This window comes from Heptranchias perlo, chromosome 4, assembly GCF_035084215.1.
Source record: "Heptranchias perlo isolate sHepPer1 chromosome 4, sHepPer1.hap1, whole genome shotgun sequence".
Taxonomy (NCBI): domain Eukaryota; kingdom Metazoa; phylum Chordata; class Chondrichthyes; order Hexanchiformes; family Hexanchidae; genus Heptranchias; species Heptranchias perlo.
This window is the reverse complement of record NC_090328.1, coordinates 77,897,132-77,917,996: the sequence shown is the minus strand read 5'-3', so window position 1 is coordinate 77,917,996 and position 20,865 is coordinate 77,897,132. Positions and strand designations below refer to the sequence as shown.

The 20,865-nt window shown below is 40.9% G+C and overlaps 1 protein-coding gene across 5 annotated transcripts in view; it reads right to left on the bottom strand.

The window, feature by feature from the left end:
* aopep (aminopeptidase O (putative)) overlaps positions 1–20,865 on the bottom strand; it is a 260,440-nt gene that overhangs the window by 44,792 nt on the left and 194,783 nt on the right. For 4 of the 5 annotated variants that reach the window (XM_067983185.1, XM_067983186.1, XM_067983187.1 and 1 more), the window contains one exon: positions 8,881–8,997. In XM_067983185.1, the coding sequence (XP_067839286.1) occupies positions 8,881–8,997 (117 nt within the window). Of the gene's footprint in view, positions 1–8,880; positions 8,998–20,865 lie in introns of those variants that run through there. The other variant, XM_067983189.1, reaches the window with a different exon arrangement.

Genomic DNA, 20,865 nt, shown 5'->3' with positions numbered 1-20,865 from the left:
TTGTGGCCATTACAGAAACATGGCTGCAGGGTGACAACGACTGGGAATTAAATATGCCAGGGTATTTAACAATCAGGAAGGACAGGCAGGAAGGAAGGGGAGGTGGGGTGGCTATGTTAATAAAGGAAGGAATCACTGTAATACAGAGAAATGATATTGGGACAAAGGATCAGGATAATGAAACAGTTTGGGTAGAGATAAGGAATAATAAGGGGAAAAAACACTAGTGGGCATAATATATAGGCCTCCTAATAGTTGCAACTCTGCTGGAAGAAGTATGAATCAGGAAATAGTCGGGGCATGTAATAAGGGAACAGCTATAATTATGGGGGATTTTAACTATCATATTAACTGGACAAATCAAATTGGGCAGGGCAGCCTTGAGGAAGAGTTTATTGAGTGTATTCGGGATGGATTTCTTGAGCAGTATGTAACTGATCCTACAAGGGGGAAAGCAACCTTGGACCTGGTCCTGTGTAATGAGCCAGGATTAATTAATAATGTCCTAGTTAAGGATCCCCTTGGAATGAGTGACCATAACATGGTTACATTCCATATCCAATTAGAGGGTGAGAAGGTTGGTTCTCAAACAAGCGTACCGAGCTTGAATAAAGGAGACTATGATGGTATGAGAGCGGAATTGATTAAAGTGGACTGGGAAAATAGATTAAAGGGTAAGACGGTACATGAGCAGTGGTGTTCATTCAAGGAGTTATTTTACAACTTTCAAAAAATATATATTCCACTGAGGAAAAAAGGGTGTAAAAGAAATGACAGCCATCCGTGGCTAAGTAAAGAAATTAAGGACAGTATCCGACTAAAAACAAGGACATATAAGGTAGCCAAACTTAGTGGGAGGATAGAAGATTGGGAAGTCTTCAAAAGACAGCAAAAAGTAACTCAAGGATTGATTAAGAAAGGGAAGATAGATTATGAAAATAAATTAGCAAAAAATATAAAAACAGATAGCAAGAGTTTCTACAGTTATATAAAAAGAAAAAGGGTGGCTAAGGCAAACGTAGGTCCTTTAGAGGATGAGACCCGGAAATTAATGGTGGGAAACATGGAGATGGCAAAAATGCTGAACAAATATTTTGTTTCAGTCTTTACGGTAGAGGACACTAAGAATATCCCAACACTGGACAAACAGGGGGCTCGAGGTGGGGAGGAGCTAAATACGATTAAAATCACTAAGGAATTGGTACTCAGTAAAATTATGGGACTCAAGGCGGATAAATCCCCTGGACCTGATGGCTTACATCCGAGGGTCTTGAGGGAAGTGGCAGTGGGGATTGTGGATGCTTTGGTCATAATTTTCCAAAATTCTCTAGACTCGGCAAAGGTCCCAGCAGATTGGAAAACTGCTAATGTAACACCCTTATTTAAAAAGGGTAGTAGGCAGAAGGCTGGAAATTATAGACCAGTTAGCCTAACATCTGTGGTGGGTAAAATTTTGGAGTCTATTATTAAGGAGACAGTAGCGGAACATTTGGATAAACATAATTTAATAGGACAAAGTCAGCATGGCTTTACGAAGGGGAAGTCATGTCTGACAAATTTGCTTGAGTTCTTTGAGGACATAACGTACAGAGTGGATGAAGGGGAACCAGTGGACGTAGTGTATTTAGACTTCCAGAAGGCATTCGACAAGGTGCCACATAAAAGATTATTGCTCAAGATAAAGAATCACTGGATTGGGGGTAATATTCTGGCATGGGTGGAGGATTGGTTATCTAACAGGAAGCAGAGAGTTGGGATAAATGGTTCATTCTCGGACTGGCAACCGCAGGGGTCGGTGCTGGGTCCCCAACTCTTTACAATCTATTAACGATTTGGAGGAGGGGACCGAGTGTAACATATCAAAGTTTGCAGATGATACAAAGATGGGAGGGAAAGTGGAGAGTGAGGAGGACTTAAAAAACCTACAGGGGGATATAGACAGGCTGGGTGAGTGGGCGGAGATTTGGCAGATGCAATACAATATTGGAAAATGTGAGGTTATGCACTTTGACAGGAAAAATCAGAGAGCAAGTTATTATCTTAATGGCGAGAAACTGGAAAGTACTGCAGTACAAAGGGATCTGGGGGTCCTAGTGCAAGAAAATCAAAAAGTTAGTATGCAGGTGCAGCAGGTGATCAAGAAGGCCAACGGAATGTTGGCTTTTATTGCTAGGGGGAATAGAATATAAAAACAGGGAGGTATTGCTGCAGTTATATAAGGTATTGGTGAGACCGCACCTGGAATACTGCATACAGTTTTGGTGTCCATACTTAAGAAAAGACATACTTGCTCTCGAGGCAGTACAAAGAAGGTTCACTCAGCTAATCCCGGGGATGAGCGGGTGGACATATGAGGAGAGGTTGAGTAGATTGGGACTCTACTCATTAGAGTTCAGAAGAATGAGAGGCGATCTTATTGAAACATATAAGATTGTGAAGGGGCTTGATCGGGTGGATGCAGTAAGGATGTTCCCAAGGATGGGTGAAACTAGAACGAGGGGGCATAATCTTAGAATAAGGGGCTGCTCTTTCAAAACTGAGATGAGGAGAAACTTCTTCACTCAGAGGGTAGTAGGTCTGTGGAATTTGCTGCCCCAGGAAGCTGTGGAAGCTACATCATTAAATAAATTTAAAACAGAAATAGACAGTTTTAGAAGTAAAGGGAATTAGGGGTTATGGGGAGCGGGCAGGAAATTGGACATGAATTTAGATTTGAGATTAGGATCAGATCAGCCATGATCTTATTGAATGGCGGAGCAGGCTCGAGGGGCCGATTGGCCTACTCCTGCTCCTATTTCTTATGTTCTTATGTGCACTCTCCACAATCGCACAGAGGATGGAGGAATCCAACTCCTGCATGAGTGGAATGGTGGCACAGGTACAGGAGGGAATCTCAGATACTGTCACAGGGACGTGAGGGCATCTCTGAGATAGTGTCGCGGGTAAGTGCGGCAATGTCAGCGATGGAGGTAAGGCTAGCCTCTCGCACTGGCCTTACAAGGCTTCACACGTCCTCCAAACTGTCGTCCAGCAGAGTGGTAGGAGTGGTGTGGGCCTGGCCCAGGGGAGGGATGATGGCGAAAGGGGACATGGAAGTGGGGACACCACTCAAAGCGCCCCCACATCTCACCCGTTGCCCCTCTCTCAACCAGTACCCGCAATGCTGCCTCCTCTCCAGGTGGCCGAGTCTGTCCCTGCACAGGTGCAGCAGGAGCAGTCTTTGGAGAGGCCCTCACAGGAACCAAAACCCAGAGGGCATAGGCCCAAAGCAACTAATCGGTCAGGGCATGAACAAGAGCAACTATTGTCACCACTACTGCCACATCTTGGCCATGCTTGACTGGCTTCTGTAATAAGGCCCTTTCATGAGGTTCACCATGAACGCCCACACTTGATGCCACCCATTGGGTCGCTCTACAGTGGGCGTATGTGTAGTTGCAGGACGGTTTTGTACGGGGTGGGTGGCGGGGGAGCTGGTGTGGTCGCTGCTCTATCCAGGTGGTGAGGAATGGACTCCTCACACTGTCTGATGTTAGGAGAATCGTTCACATATCAGGTGACTCCCTGGCCTCACGAGCAGCCAGGTGAGCCGCTGTTCTGCCCATGGGTTGCTCCTGCTCCTCCTCGATGTGGGTGGCAGATGGGGGACCTCCTCAAGCGACACCCCTCTCTATTGCCATGTTGTGCAGGGCACAACACACGACTATAATGTGTCCCACTCTGTCTGGTGCGCATTGAAGCGCTCCCCCAGAACGATCAAAGCACCTGAACTACATCTTGAGCAGCCCTTTAGCATGCTTAATTGTAGACCTAGTAGCGATGTGGCTGTCGTTATATCATTGCTTGGCGGTGGGGTTCCTCGGAGGTGTCATAAGCCACGTGTGCAGGGAGTAGACCTTGTCCCGAGGAGCCAGCCGTTACGGGTGTTCGGTGCATGGAAGAAGGGCGGATTTTGGACTCCCGGAGGATGAAGGAATCGTGGCAGCTGCCAGAGTATCTGGCGCACACGTGAAGGAATATCTTGCGGTGGTCACAAACGAGTTGAGTGTTGATGAAGTGACAACCCTTCCTGTTGATTTACAGTCCTGGCTCATGTGGAGGAGCTCATATTGCTGTATGGGTGCAATCGATTACACCCTGCACCCGTGGGAAGCCAGCCACAGCCTGGAATCCCACTGTCCTTTCCGTCTGGCTGAGGTCGTCCATGGGGAAGTTGATGTAGCGTGAAGCCCTGTGAAACAAGCCGTCGGTGACCTGCCTTATGCACTTGTGTGCAGACAATGGGGAGACCCTGGCGATGTCCCTGGTGGCACCCTGGAATGATCCGGAGGCGAAGAAGTTGAGGGCAGTGGTGACTTTGACAGCGACAGGCAAGGGGATGCTGCTCGGCCCAACCGGGAGCAGCACGGCATGAAGGAGGCTGCAGATGTCTGCGACTACCTGGTGAATGACTTCGAGCCTCCGTGTGCACTGCTCCTCAGAGAGGTCCAGGAAGCTGAGCCTTGGTCTGTAGACCCTGCTGCAAGGGTAGTGCCTCCTGCGATGTCGCCCTCTGTGTTGTTGCCCTCCGTGCTCTCGTGCAGATGCCTGTGATGCAGCACTGTGTTGTGGAGCTCCACATGGCGGAGGTGGACACCGTGCCTGGCAAGGCTGGTGATGTTGCTCGTCCTCGGATGAAGTGGTGAATGCAGCCATGGCGCCACCCATCCTGACGGTGAGAGTTTGAGGGGGTCCACAAAGTGGGTAAATATGTTTGCACAGCAGAGTTGTGGGTGGAAATTAAGAATTTTGAGTGAAAACACAAAGGTCTTGCAACCAAAACTTTGTCTGAAGAATGCCCTGCTGCAATAAATGAGGTTTTCTCCCCACCTGTCAAATAAGCATTTGCGTCTCCCACTGGCTGCTGGCTGAAACATGTTGGTTGCAACAGGGAATGTCACCCACAGCGTAGGAAACACGCTGAGCATCCTTCAAAATCGCACCCCTGCCAAAACGTCTAGTCAATCAAGTAGTTCAAGTACCTTAACTATCGGAGAAACTATGCAAATTATCATCCCGCCGGCTTTAATTGCTGGTGGGACTCCCGCATTTGGGAGGCGGCGCACACCTGGACGCGCCACTGGGAACCCGGAAGTCAGCGGGTTACCCGGAAGTCAGTGGGTTACCTGGAAGTCAGCAGGTTGGGGCCGGGCTCAGCATTTAACGATTTTCGGAGCCCCCCCGCCCCATCACCCGAAAATCGGCCCCAAAGTATTTGTTTAATTTCTCTGCCATTTCCTTATTCCCCATTATAAATTCTCCCGTCTCTGTCATAAGGGACCCACATTTGCCTTCACCACTCTTTTCCTTTTTACATACCTATAGAAGCTTTTACAGTCTGTTTTGATGTTTCTCGCTTGTTTACTCTCATACTCTATTTTCCCTTTCTTTATCAATTTCTTAGTCCTCCTTTGCTGAATGCTGAAATCCTCCCAATCCTCAGGCCTTTTCAGGTAACTTTATATGCCTCTTCCTTTGATTTAATACTATCTTTAATTTCTTTTGTTAGCTACGGTTGGACCACTTTTCGTGTTGGGTTTTTGTGCCTTAAAGGAATATATATTTGTTGCAAATTATGTATTAATTCTTTAAATGCTAGCCATTGCCTGTCTACCATCATACCTTTTAATGTAGTTCCCCAATCAACCACAGCCAACTTGCGCCTCATACCTTCGTAGTTTCCTTTGTTTAGATTTAAGATCCTAGTTTCGGATTGAACTACATCACTTTCAAACTTAATGAAGAATTCGATCATATTATGGTCACTCTTCCCTAAGGGCTCCTTTACAACAAGATTATTAATGAACCCTTTCTCATTGCACAATACTAGATATAAAATAGCCTGTTTCCTAGTTGGTTCCTCAACATACTGATCTAGAAAACCATCTCGTATACATTCCAGGAATTCGTCCTCCACAGTATTAGTGCTAATTTAGTTTGCCCAATCTATATGTAGATTAAAGTCCACCATGATTAACACAACATCCTCCCCTTTGTATTCCACCCGCTTTGAGATAAAGCCTTTTTGATTACTTTTTGTACCTGTGCACTAGCTTTTAGTGATTTATGTACCTGGACATCCAAATCCTTTTTCTCCTCCACAGTTCCTAACCTTATGCCATTAAGAAACAATTCCAATTTATCTTCCTTGGATCCAAAATAAATTACCTCACACTTCCCCACATTGAACTCCATCTGTCACTTAATCAGTTTATGTCCCTTTGTAACTTCCTGCTCGCATCTACACAACTTACTGTGCCTTCTAGATTCATGTCATCTGCAAACTTGAATATACAACTGTCTTCTCCTTCATCCAAATCATTCATATAAATAGTGAGACAGCATGAACTCGATATACTGCATCAATCCAATCATAGCCAGCACAAATAACCAGTGGATAACACAGTGACTGTGCTATTATTGTCAGCCTCCTTCATATCTTGTGGACCTAATCTCTAGTCCACCCACAGTGAACAACCACAGACTATAAAGAATTAAATCCATAACAGGAATCTTGATTGAGCTTAGTCACTTTGTTGCTGAGCTGGATTGTCCATAAAAACCTTGCTCAAACCAAGGGTTGGTTATTTGTAATGGAATCTCCAATATCTACCATACTGAATAGAAACCCACCCCAGCCTACTCCAAATGGATAATAAAAATTAATGGACAATCAAGAATTCCAAATTTTGGTCTCACACATATGGTACAGCAATGTCCAATGCATAAAAATGAAAACAAATACCACTCAAATAATATTAGTCAAATTTAAGCCTTGATTTTAATTTGGGACACGTTTGGGTCAGGTGAGTGTAGGGAAGGGGCATGAGGCCTGGGCCTCATTTGAATAGTGCAGCACTGTCTCCCACCCAAAAATGGAGGGAGTGACATCAGGGCCAGCGGGCGTGAGCGGGAATTCTGGTGGGAGCCTGATGCCACCAGGAATCTAAGTGAATGGTGTCTACCATTTGCATCAGATGGGCTGGATTAAAATTAGGGCTTTAATTTTTCTTGGGCTATAAGGTTGATTTATGTCAGACAGGAGGAGACTGGTGTCAGTGAACTGAGCAAGTCCAAAGGTTCAAAAAAGAAATATACTTTCATGTTTTTTCCTATACCCAAAAGGGTATAAATTCCAGTCTTGCCAGCAATATTCACATCTCGAGAACGAAAAAAAACAATATCTTTCAAAACTTGCTCCCTGATAAATTTGCTGACAGTATCAGTTACAGTGTCTCTGATGCTGTATATATTGGCAGTCTGTTCTGTCTCAAATGTCTTCCTGGGCAGTCTGTTCCACATTCACACCCTGTGTGTGAAGTAGCTAAAATTTAAATTTAAATTTTAAATCTAAACTTTCTGTTCATTTTTCCTGTTAAAACTTGAACTAGTGCCCTAGTTACAGAATTTGTGGTTATGTCAAACGGTTTATCTGTAACTCTTACAATAGTGAAAACTTCAATAAAGTATCCTTTCAGTCTACTTTTCTGTAATGCAAACATTCTCAGTTTTGTTCCTCCATATGTACCTCCAGTGTCTAATCCCCAGTACAAGTTTAATCTGCACCACAGCATTGTGACCATAAAGGGACACAGAATTCCAGGACTGCTGAACTATAGACAAGCTCCCCATTACCCTTTGTAACGTGTTCTATGCCTCTGGTTGTACAGCCTAAAATCTTGTTTGCCTTCTTACCCCACTCCTAGGGCTTGAGCACATAATCTAGGCTTGAACTAGTACAGGACTGAGTGAATTCTCATTGTTGGAGGGACTGTCTTTTTGTTGAGCAATTAAACTTGTGTCTGCCTAGTCAGGTGGACATAAAATATCCCATGGCACTAGTTTGAAGAGGAACTGGGAGTTCTTCCAGTGACCTGGTCAACATTCTTCCTTCAACCAACATCACCAAATTTATATGCTAATTTATCTCATTTGCTGTATGTGGGACCATGTTGTGTAAACTGGCTGTCACGTTTGCCTACAGAACAACAGTGATTTATATTTCAAAAGTAATTCATTGGCTGGTAAGTGCTCTGGCATATCCTGAGGGCATGGAAGGTGCTATATAAATGCAAGTTCCTTCTCCATTTTTTAAAAACAGAGAAGTGGCCCAAATACAGAAGGATTTGGATAGATTAGGGATTGGGCTGATGAGAAGTGAATATTTAATGTTTCAATTGCAAGGTGATGAGAGTAGGAAAGGGGCATATACAATGGAAATGTGAGATGAATACTGGTAGATTTAAGGAAACAGCACAGGAGAAGGATGTGGGGTACTGGTAGATAGATTTTTGAAATTAACAGTGAAGAACTTGTATTTATATAGCACCTATCATGACCTCAGGACGTCCCAAAGTACATTGCAGCCAATGATGTACTTTTGAAGTGTGCGGTTTAAAAAATGTATTATGAAATACGTTAAACTAATTTTCTTATTGGAAAAAAGGGTTTTACTTCTACAAATGGAATATAACAGTGCTGCAGTACTGAAAACAAACAATGTTGCTGCATTAACATTTTGTAACACTTTGCAGCATAACTCATAAAGCACTAGTGAGAAACATCAAGATTTTGAACTATGTTACATAAAACTTTTGTATCAGTCAGATAGAATTTGATGAGTTGATTTCCTCCCTGCCAAAAAAATTACAGGACTTCCAAAACTTTTCATCCTATTTATGTTTCAAAACATGGGAGCTGATTATTTACAGTGCATGTTGACTATTCCAGCCTAAATGAACACACAACTGCTGTTTTAAGCTCTGTGAACTGCATTTTTTCCTTCTGGCATAGTGTTTCAAGTGTTGACAAAACAGTTCAGTGGGCCAGTAAATGAATTACCTCTGCATCCTGCTCCCTGAGGCAATACTGCTTCTGTAACCGCTGCAGTGTTCGGGAAGACAAGGACTTCACTTCCAACAGCAATTCTAGGAGCAAAACCAGCTGATCTTGCAAAAGCTGAAATATAAAAAAGGAACGATGAGAGAACAGTAAAGTCTGTTGTTATACAGTATGTAAATGTGATGAGCACTATAATTTACAAGTTATTTAAAATAAAAATACCATTCAGCCATTTAAATTTTAACAAATTTCACAATTCAAACTTGACTGTAAGTAAACTTTAAATCCAACTTTGAATTCTTTACTGATTAGATATACTGAATTTGAATGCATTTTATCCTCATAAACTATATCTAATAGATTAATTTCAAAGAAAATGTTACTTGTCATTGCAAGATCCCTTGTACATAAAATAAAATTATTTTTCAACAATACCCTGCTGCACTGCTCAGCTTTTGCCTTCATTCTAATTCAACTCACATTTGTTTATACCATAATCTAAAGACAGGAACAGGTGCCCTTGATATGGCTACAAAGCACGAGCTTTGCACGCTACATTCAACATAATATACCCAGGAACAGGCCAACTATGAAGCAGCACTTTCTTTGTGTACCCATATACGGGGATGTAGCATCACTTATGCTAGTGTTGTTGCCAGATTTATTATTTAACATGACTGACACGGTTATCCTTTTAAGGCACTTCAAAGAGGAACCATCATTCTAAAGTTAACCCATTCTCCTGTACACCAACAGCTTACCAGTAAATCCCACCCTATCTTTTTGATCCTTATGGGGAAAGGATATTTTTCAAGCTGTAACTGGATTCACTATTGTTGCCTGCATTTTACTATGTTGCATGGCAATGAAATGCAAAGATTCAACATTCCAACCTAGCTTCCAGACATTCTCACATCAGTTCACATTTAACTGCACATCATTCTGCCCCTCACGGGTTTCTCTTCCACATTGGTGGTTTAATGGGCCTTTTTCTTCCACAGTCCAGGTGTAAAATAAATGAGATCAGTAAAGCTTTGTAAATTTATTTGTGTTTTTTTTAAAACAAGAAGATTACATTCAAGCATGATAGTGCATACTTGCACTCATCTTGCAATGAAGTTTTGAAGAGCACTAGTTTTTGGTTTCCAAGACCTGTCAACACTACAGCAGTAGCACAGAATTCTCACACCACCTGCACCAACCAAACTATCTTGAAGAGTTGCCCATATCTCAAGATAACTATAATAATGTTAAGAGGAAGAGTGGAAATTTTATCATACATATTTTTCAAAAAAGCAGAAGCATAAAGCCTCTGAAAAAGTTCAAGCTTAATAGACAAAACGATTTGGAGTATTACAGTATTACCCATTTATGGATTTACATGGTTTACATGGATGCAACACTACAAACCTGAAACAAACTAACAAGTAGAAAAAAAGTGCAAGAGATAAAGGTCATAATTTCCATTAGCACTGGGCAAACAAAATCTCCAAGCTATTATACTTTGCTCCCTGGGCATAGTGATTGGTAAATGGATAAGCAAATTTTTATTTATTATAAGCTCCACTAACTCCCCTTCAGGAGCTACTTCCTAAACCAAGTATAAGGAGAATAGATAGATTCCAAAAGTAAATTTAATTTTATTCCGATTACAAGTAAGTGACTTAAAATATTTACAAATAATTGCAGCAACAACAAATGTTGAAATTAAGAGAAGTACAATGGAGTAAACTCCACTCCCCTATTTTATAAAATTTTGTCAGAGGCTGGCTCACAATTAAAATATTTTTTCTGACTGAGAAGTGCCAGGTATTTAGTAGATACCAAATCATTTTTATAATTAAAAAAAGACAAGCACAAATACAAGTATTTTCCAATGCAATTACAGAATTCAACAGTAATCCTGATAACAGGAATATTTAATTCTAGAACACATTCTTTCCTCTCTCAAAAAGCCTTTTTCTCTGCCAACACACAAGCTACGATAGCAAGGAAAACGAGGATGACATTAGTGAAATAGTTAAAATGTAACCTTCAGATTTTACTGCAATGTTTAGAAATGACAATGCTTTTCAGGTTTCTCAACTTAGAACCAATTATTTAAGAATTACTTTATCTTTGGTTAGCTTTTCTTCCCCCTCCCCACCCCTCCCCCCCTCTTTTTAGGTCATCCATGTCACTCTATTCCTCTGAAGAGGGTGGGTAGGCAGCTTACTGACATCCAGCCAGGCCTCTGCCATAGAAACAGAATGATATCAAAATATTGTAGAAAACAAAGGTAGATCTCAGAACTCCGAAATACTGAGGTTAGCTTGGAGTATCAATGTGCTTAAGTACCTATAGTCATGACAGATTAAGGGGAAACCTTTCACATATTGTCCAATGGGTCATGGTTCTCGGCCAACCTAGAAGTAACGCAAGGAAATAAATTCTACTGCTCTATTTACTAATATGTCTAGCAATTTAACTGGAGGGTTTTGTTCCCACAAAAAAAACTCTCTAGATTTTTGCTCTACCAACTTAACAAAACTAAAGTTGTCTGTACATCAACAAAATTATACTTTCTTTCAATAGAAGAAATGTGAGGTGGCTGTTTAAATTTAAGCATTGTTATTTCTTGAGATAAGTAAAATTCAGATACAAATTTTGGGGAAAAAAATAACAAATATGGTTCTAATGCCTGTCCTATCTGAACATTAAACAAGATAAAATGGATCTATCACCAGGGTTCAAATTCATTAATTCGTTAGAAGTCTAAGAAATTTGGAGTTGCCATCAGCTGGTATATTTTTCTCTAGGCAGTAATGAGAGTTAATAAAAAGTCATTGCAAGTATAAAACAGGGAAGCTTGTTCTATAATCTCACCCTTCTCACTTACATTAGCAACTGGAAGAAAATATACCTTGTTTGATTTAGACAACGTTTAAATTTGAAGTAGGAGATAACTGTGGAATGAATGTGAAAAATTAAACACATGAATTAGGATGTTCCCCTCATTGAATCCTCTACCATTGGCAAGTAGTAAACATAAAACTATTTGTAGTTAATAAAAAAAAAGGTTTAAAAACTCATCATAATATCAGCTGGGTTTCTGGTTAGAATAGCTGCATGTCTAGCCCTTGGGTCTCTTTTCTTTCTAGTTCCCCCAATAGTTTAGTAGTTAAGGGTACTGTCCAACGTAAAGGTACTAGAAAGTTCCAAGTTCAATTCTTGGTCTGGGCTCAGTTGGCTGATCTCAGCTGGGTTGGCCTCTGTGTCCATGGTTAGGGAACAGAAAAATCAGGCAAGATTCCCACTCCTAATTGCTATCCAGTAACCCCTACTGGAAAATGCATGTGTGTGGAAATCAGAGAAGAACAGGATCAGGAGCAGCCGTGATGCTTCCCATGGAAGAATACCTAAGTTTACAGATGAAGAAGTTACTTAGGGATGTACAGAGGGCTCCTTATCCTCATCTTCAGGAGTGGAAGAAAAAAAAAGGATGTTTTTTATTTAATTGCATATCTGGCAAACCTCAATTTAAAAGAACAAACATAATACTTTTAGCAAAATATTCCACCTGTCTATATAACTGAAGTGAAAATCTCCCTTATAAGATAAATATCCGTTTTATCTCCTGTAGAGATCCACTATTTGTTCGTCATACTGGATTATACAATGAAATTGGTTTGATGGTACAGATTACGGGAATGCCACAGAGCTGCTCTGTAACCTAATTGTCCAACATAGAAATTGAACTGGGAAAAAGCTGGCACCTCTCATAACATTTACAATTTCAATTCTGTTCTTGTGTTTGGGTGGTTCATCATCATAATATAAATATTTACAAAGCAGACTTTTTTGTTTGTAACCCTGGATGCTTTTAATTTGGTATATTCAGGCAAACATCTAGCAATTCAGACTCCCATCAACAAAATATACTTAGAATACTGCTAACTGCTGAAATACCATATACCAGAGAAGTAGCATATTTCACCTTCAAATAAGAAAACTGCACTTTCCACTTCTTTTAGAAACAGACTACCTGTCCCCACACATTCTCCTGCCAAAGGACTTGCTCAAACACTCCCTCACCTCTACCTTCAATTCCCTCACAATTGCCATTTTTGCTCCCTTAAGTCTGAGGGCCACAATGTCAAGTGCACATGTCACAATGTTTGGTCTAGTTATTCTTCACCTAAACTGTGTTTACCATGTAAAGCACTACCATGCCTTCTCAGCCAAATCCTCCTACTACTCCAGGCACTTGACTACTGAAAGATCCCAGACTTGGTCTTTGGCTTCAGCAGGTGCAGGATCCTTTTGAGCAGACAATATACCACCCAAAGGTGACCATTTTGGGAAGTCTTAAGACTTCTCCAGAACTACCTGAGGAACCAACGTACCCTTCACAGCTCATGTGACCACACACAACATTTTTATGCTATCCTTTGGAAGCATTTTTAGAAGGTTCTGTGGAAGTTCCAGAACTAGCTGAGAAATTTATCTATCCCTCTTGGAACTTATACAGCCTGTAGATAAATGATGAAGATACTCATGGTTTTTCTGTTGGATCTATTTACTTCCAGTGCCACCTTCTCTATTTGCACTGATGGTGCCTTTTTGAATATTTAGAAATCCCTATGGTCATTTTATTCAACATGGTTTACTAATGCTTTCATGTATTATGTGGATTCAGAGAAAGGAAAAGAAAAATTAATAGAAGTATCTCTAATAAAATAAAAAAGATCTGTCCACAGTTACCGTAGATGCGCACAGATAAAATCACAGGTACAGAAGATGAATTATAAACACTGCAAGAAATTAGAGAATGCCTGGGGAACAACTGATGCATTATATGAAATTTAAAAAAGCAAGGGTCTTTCTTATAGACTATGAAAAACCAAGTTCCCTAAGCATTTACTGACAACAGCACTTTATACCAAATCAAAATAAACTAGTAGTTTGTGTACAATAAAGTTCTTATGATGTTTATTACATAAGTAAGAAAAGTTTTGTCACTCATGTGTGGTAACAACTATTATGCATTCCTCTAATGATTGTAGAGCACCAATACCTTGCACAAAGCTGCTTTTAATAGTTTCTTTGCCAAACACACCATTCCATCTAAACAACAAAAATATTTTGTTGGACCTCTAAGGCTCAGAACATTGGGGAGTATAAATAAAAACACTGCTCTGGACCTGACCTGCACTCAGGGTACAAGAAGCTTTACTTTGCATTTAACTTGTGCTATAATTGAATCAGGATTGATTAAAGCTAGAAATTTTGAGATCCATGTTTTCCTCAGCCAATTTGAATTGGTAGAATCACTGTAGTTTCCTTCACCTGGTCTTGTGAACACTTCCAAGTGTAAGAGGAAGCAGAGATAGTGAAACCTCCTGTCTTACTGATTAATAAGTCTTCGAGAACCTACAGCCCAGATGTGTTTCCTGTCACAAACCTTGGCAACCTCTTGTTCCTGTAGATCACCATAAGGTCTACCTTGGGTAGGGTCACTCATTAAAAATGACTAGGATTGCTTTGTGGTGCAGGGCCCATTTGTCCCTAACCTCTACCAAATTGCAATTTCTCATCAGACATGCTCTCCTCCAAACTGCAATTCCTTGTCAGGCATAGAGCTGGAGGTGTGATTTATGGAAGAACCAGACCTTGAGTTCCATTTGCATTGGAAAAATTGAACTTCGACATTCTTGTTTGTAGGGTAGTCTTTCAGCAAATCCAATGATTGTGATGAGCCTTTTAGATGAATTCAGAGGGATCTTCATACTTTTGAATGACAGCGCAATCAGGTCTTATGGATTTTGGCCAGTAGGAAGGATCCATGACAGATACTGAAATCAGGAGGTGGAGTTGACCAGAGATATGCATAATCAACCTGTGCCTTTATGAGTCAAAAGGGCAAAATATAACAAATCACATAATGGCCAAGACGATGACACTGGTAACTTTCTAAAACTTGGTCAAAATTTCGACAACACTATGCTGAACTTTTGAAAAACTTTTGTAAGACTACAAGAACTATTACCACAAAACACTATTTTACCATGTAGCAAAAACAGTTAACACAGATCATTATCCTTTCCTACAGAATATAGCAATGACTGCTGACAATGATGGGGAAAAAGGCCCAGTCCAGAATGAGGCTTCATATATAGCAGAGGTATAACGTCACATGAGCAAAATAGCATCTCATCGAAAAGAGCATCTTAAAGAGGCAGTATTTTTGCTTGTTTTATTTTCCTGATGGTGGTGATCCAAATTGTACATAAGGTTGAGTAGAGGTTATGTTTAAAGATAAGGACTGAAAATTACCACATCTTATGCAAATTGAATATTAAATTTATCAGTGAAGTCTGGAATTAGATTGAATATACCCTCCTGCAAAAATCCACAAGCAGGCCTGTCCCAACTGATTATTTTACAAGCAAATATTCCAGTGGAAATGAATCAATATTCAGATGCATTAAAGCACCATAAATACGGTGCCAGTAAAAATGCTGTCACTGTGCTAATCAAACCCCAGCACCAACATTACATTCTTTAGTCACGTTACATTTTTTAGTCAATATACATGTCAACCTCCCAACTAATAAATTTAAAAACATTAATGATGCAGGAGACACTTCTATAGATATTTGTGATTTATGGCAGCCTCAGTAAATAGAGAACCCATATAAAACAAACTGTCCTTAGTGTACTTTATCTGTGGCAACCAAAAAACAGCAAGTACTAAGATACTTTCCAAAGTTCCCTTTAAACACATCTTGATGTCTAGATCAAATGTTTGTACAGCATACAATATGAGCACATATTTAATTTTTATTTAAATATCTGTTTGCATTACATTAAGTAACGAGGCCTACATTCAAATGTTTCAGGTAATACAAATGCCAGCAATTGTTTCAAAATCTGTGAAGATTCCAACCATTAGATAAAATTAAGTAACATTTTAAGGGGACAACATTTATGAGCAGCCAATAAGTCAGCAAATAGAAGAAAGCACCATTATCTCTCTGACAAATGCAATATAATTCAGTCACGCCCTGTTTATACAATTAACAAATTTGATATAAAGACAATGAAGCTTTATATCCCAAAGGTTTGAAATATTTATTCTGTTCAAAGAATGGTAATAAATACTGTGATTTTTACAATACTTTATTCTTACCTTTTAAAATTCATATTCAGAGCTTTTACTAATGAAATAATTGCCTGGAGAGAAAAAAAACATGGCATGCTCCAAACTTCAAAAGAAGATTCAAATAGACTAACCTTTGATTATGAAGCATTGAAACTACACCTAAAAGATCAACCACATAATGGAAGAACTGGCGAGTTAAATTACACTTCAGTTATGTGGCTGTGCATAGCACTGTGATGCATAAAACTCTCCTTCAGTTCTCACACATTTGAAGCTTCACTGCAGCTGCTACAAGGACAGGCTTGAGCAACCATGACTTTAATATCCTGAAACAACAGCACTGTAAGACTATTCATCAATTCTAACATCAGAATTACCACAGCAAACTAGGTCGACGGTTTACACAGACAAATATTACTTAAAGAGATCACTACTGACCTTTTTCTGCCACAAAACGTGACAGATTTGCATTTGAGCATCTAGAACTGCACCATTAGTACTGCACCCAAATTCAAGACACAAATCACTGAACTAGTACAGCTGGTATGCTGAACATCCAGTTTGCTCCAACCCACGCTTCAATGAAGGCACTGAAAGCCATCTCTGAGCAGAAATATGTTCAAACTAGGGCAGTAGCAACCGACTGACTACTGGGCAATTTCTATTATTACTCCATTATCACATTGGGATCTCTGCCTAAATGATGCATACTTCCTCCCTGATGCCATTTCCTTTTATCCTCAGTTTAAAATCAGATCAATGGTGGCAATATATATGATGTCATTCCAATTTACAACTTTACTCTTTTTCTTTCTCATATACAAGACATTCTGTGACTCTTTCCAAAATGATTCTCAAATCCTTCAGCAAATTCTTTGCGTGCAAATAGATTACTCTGAATTTGAGTGCAGTACTTGAAAATGTGTGTATTACATGTTGATAAAGTTACTAAATAACTGAATCTTAATATGGCGGCTGCAGCTGGCCGTACTTCAATACAAGCACAAACTGAAAAAGTAAACTGACCTTTCAAATTACAGAAGTCATTCAAATGAACTCCCACAATGCAATTCAAAGTTTTGCTGGTGAAATGTCACTCGCTTTGTGATAACATTTCCTTTCGTCTGCTGTTCATAAGATTGTTGCTTAAGCAAGCTAGAACCCTTTGCACAACAGATAGTCTTAGTTTTGCATGCTTCTGGGTTGTAGGCTCTCTTATAAAACATAAAGAAGCAGCACCATGATTTGACTGATGGCCTCATCATGTTTTCAACTAGTTTCTGAAAGGAAAGGAATTTCAAGCTTGCTCAACGGTCAATTTAGCTTCATATATTTACTGTGTTCGAAACAAAAAACCAAGTCATCTGATCTTTTTCGGCAAAAAGATGTACATATTAACTTAAAGAAATATGTGAACAGACTTACAATAAATGTTTTGACTGGAATTTCTGCAGGGGTTCATCGATCTCCCACCATAACTTCGGCAGAAGATTGCAAAAGCCCCAGAAAAATGGCGTAAATGGCTGTTTATGTTGAATTTTGAGCATTTCTGCCTATTTTCTGTTGGTCATGGCAGGAGATCAGGGCACTCCAGTGGTAATTCTACCTCCCTATCTGCTGTCCAAATAGTGCAGCACATTGGTTTACTAACATACTACACAAGAAAAGGCATTTATTTATTCAGTATCAGGATGTGGGCTGGCAAGGGCAGCATTTATTGCCCAACCCTAGTTGCCCTTGAGAAGTTGATGGTGGGCCACCTTCTTAAACCGCTGCAGTCCATGTGGTGAAGGTACTGCCACAGTGCTGTCAGGTAGGGAGTTCCAGGATTTTGACTCAGTGATAATGAAGGAACAGCGATATATGTCCAAGTCAGCATGGTGTGTGATTTGGAGGGGAAGTTGGAGGTGATGTTCTCATGCACCTGCTGCCCTTGTCCGTCTAGGTGGTGGAGGTTGTGGGTTTGAGAGTTGCTGCTGAAGAAGCCTGGGTGAGTTGCTGGAACGTATCTTGTAGATAGTGCACACTGCAGCCACAGTACGCAGATGGTGGAGGGAGTGGATATGTAAGCCAGTGGCTCGGGTGCCAATCAAGCAGACTGCTTTGTCTTGGATAACATCGAGCTTCTTGATAGTTGTTGCAGCTGCTCCCATCCAAGCAAGGAGGGAGCGTTCCATCACATTTCTGACTTGTGCCTTTTAGGTGGTAGGAAGGCTTTGTGGAGTCAGGAGATGAGCCACTCGCCACAGAATACCTAGCCTCTGACCTGCTCTAGTAGCCATGGCATTTATGTGGGTTGTCCAGTTCAGTTTCTGATCAATGGTCCAGACCATCAAGCCCATTCCTTTCACAGACAATGTGCAATTTACTGTAACGTGGACTCTATTCCACCCTTTGAATCTCCAGCAGAAAAATTCTGCATAAATAGTTCCTGATCACTAAAGGTAATCAAGCAAAATTCTGAAATATTTATTCATCCCCCACAGTTTAGCTCCAGCAACACAGGGAGCAAATCATGCCCCATGCAGTATTTGTTCATCCCAATCTACACCTGTCCCTGCAGCCTTCAATTCCATTTCCACAGATACTTATTCAGCTCTTTTCTGAAAGAGTTAACCAACACTGCATCAGCCATGTTTGCTAGAAGTCTGTTCCACATTTCCACCATTCTATGTTGGGGGGGATATTGGCAGGGGGAGGGGAAATCTTCTAGCTTCTTATCTTATGTAGGTTCTAATTTTGAACCTATGTCTTCTAGCTTCTATGTCAACTAGCTTGTTTACACCTACATCACCAACACCTCTCTTTAAAGGCTTCTGTCTACAGCTCCTCATACAGTGAACTCCTAATATCTGCCACTGAATGGAGGGAAGGTAGTTTGAATCACAGGTTATAGCACAGAAGGCCGCCATTTGACCCACTGTGTTTATGTTGGCTCTTTCCTAGAGCAATCCAAAAATCATCCCAATGCTATGCTCTATGCCTTTAGACCTATATCTTCCTCTGTTTCAAACGTTTATCTTGTCCTTCCTTCAAAGGTACATTGCTCTTCAACTCCAATATTCCCTGTAGGAAAGTATCCCATCTTCTAACACTTCATTGCATAAAGAGATTTCTCCCAACCTCTCTTTAAAACAGTTTAAAGTTGATGACCTCCTAGTCACCAACTCCCCAGGCAGAGGAAATAGTCTTTCTTTATTCACCCTAACAACACCCTTCATAATTTAAAAAAGAATCTCCATTAAATCTCTTCTTAACTTTCCCCAGTCCAGTGGAAATAGCCCCAATATCTCAAGTTTATCATCTCTGGTATCATTCTGAAGAAGCTACACTGTACACTCTCTATGGTTTTAATGTCAGTTTTATAACGGGGCACTCAAAACTGCACTATGACAGTGGGATTTAACAAAATAATTGAATCACAAGACAACAGAACGTGGTCTCACGCTTGTCCTAGCACCTACTCACACAAGCACCAGTAGAAACCCTGATCATCCTTTTGGTTGGAGAATAACCTGTGGGAACTGAATAGCCTACAAAACTAGGAACAAACAAAAAATTGTTAAATCGCTGGCTGCTACATGCTTGGATGAAACACTTGGAAGCACAACGCTTTTTAAATCTTTGCATGGAATGAATGGGGTCAGTACAATTCATTTTAACAATTTTTTCACAAATATATTTAAATGTAATTTTGTTTTATGTCAGAGCCAAGAGGGCTAGCAAGGGGCATTCTCCCAGACTTCAACCAATGCCACCTTTAGCCAGCCATTAAGAGACTGTCCAGGAAGAACACCCTTGTCTGATCTTAACGCCTGACCTGTAAGAGGACTCTTGAGCCTCTGCCGGATACTGATCAACTCAATGTGAGAATGGAGCACGGGATCAAACCTGCACCCACCCATTCTTATAGTGCTAGCTGTCAACGTTCTAACACCCAGAGAATATGGACCACTCTAAGATCATATAAATTTGAGATGCAACACATAAAAAAAAATGGAGGCTTTAGACTTGGAGCAGAGTGAACGCTCGAAGACTTCTTACTTCCATCATGACATTGCATCTTGTGGGATTAAAATAAATCAAAACAATAGCGGCTGCCAGAAAACATTTCTGAGAAGATTTTATACATTGTTGGCTCAATGCCAATTCATCCACACCACCTCCTACCTCCCCCAGGACTATGACCCCACCGCTGAATATCAAGTCATCGTTTCCCAGACCATCACAGACCTCATCTCCTCTCAAGATCCTCCCCCCATGGCCTCCAATCTCATAGTCCCCCTACCCAGCCTGCTACTACCTCCTTCCCAAGATCCACAAACAGGACTGCCCTAGTTCAGCGTGTTCTTGCCCCACGGAACTTATTTCTTCCTATCTGTACTCTTTTTTTCTCCCCTTGTCCAATCTCTTCCGACCTACATCCATGATTCTTCCAACGCCCTCCGCCACTTTAACAGTTTCAAGTTTCCCAGCCCTAACCATCTCCTTTTCATCATGGATGTCCAGTCCCTCTACGCCTCCATCTCCCACCAGGACGGTCTGCGGTCCCTCTGCTTCTTCCTTGAATGGAGGCCCAACCAGTCTCTAACCACCACCACCCTCCTCCGCCTGGCTGAACTTGTCCTTCCTTACGTTGAACAACTTCTCCTTTGACTTCACTCACTTCATCCAAATAAAAGGTGTCGCTATGGGAACTTGTATGGGTCCTAGCTATGCCTGCGTGTTTATAGGATACGTGGAACGTTCTTTGTTCCAGTCCTACTCGGGTCCCCTCCCTCACCTCTTTTCCAGGTACATTGATGACTGTATCGGTGCCGCTTCCTGCTCTCATCCCGAAC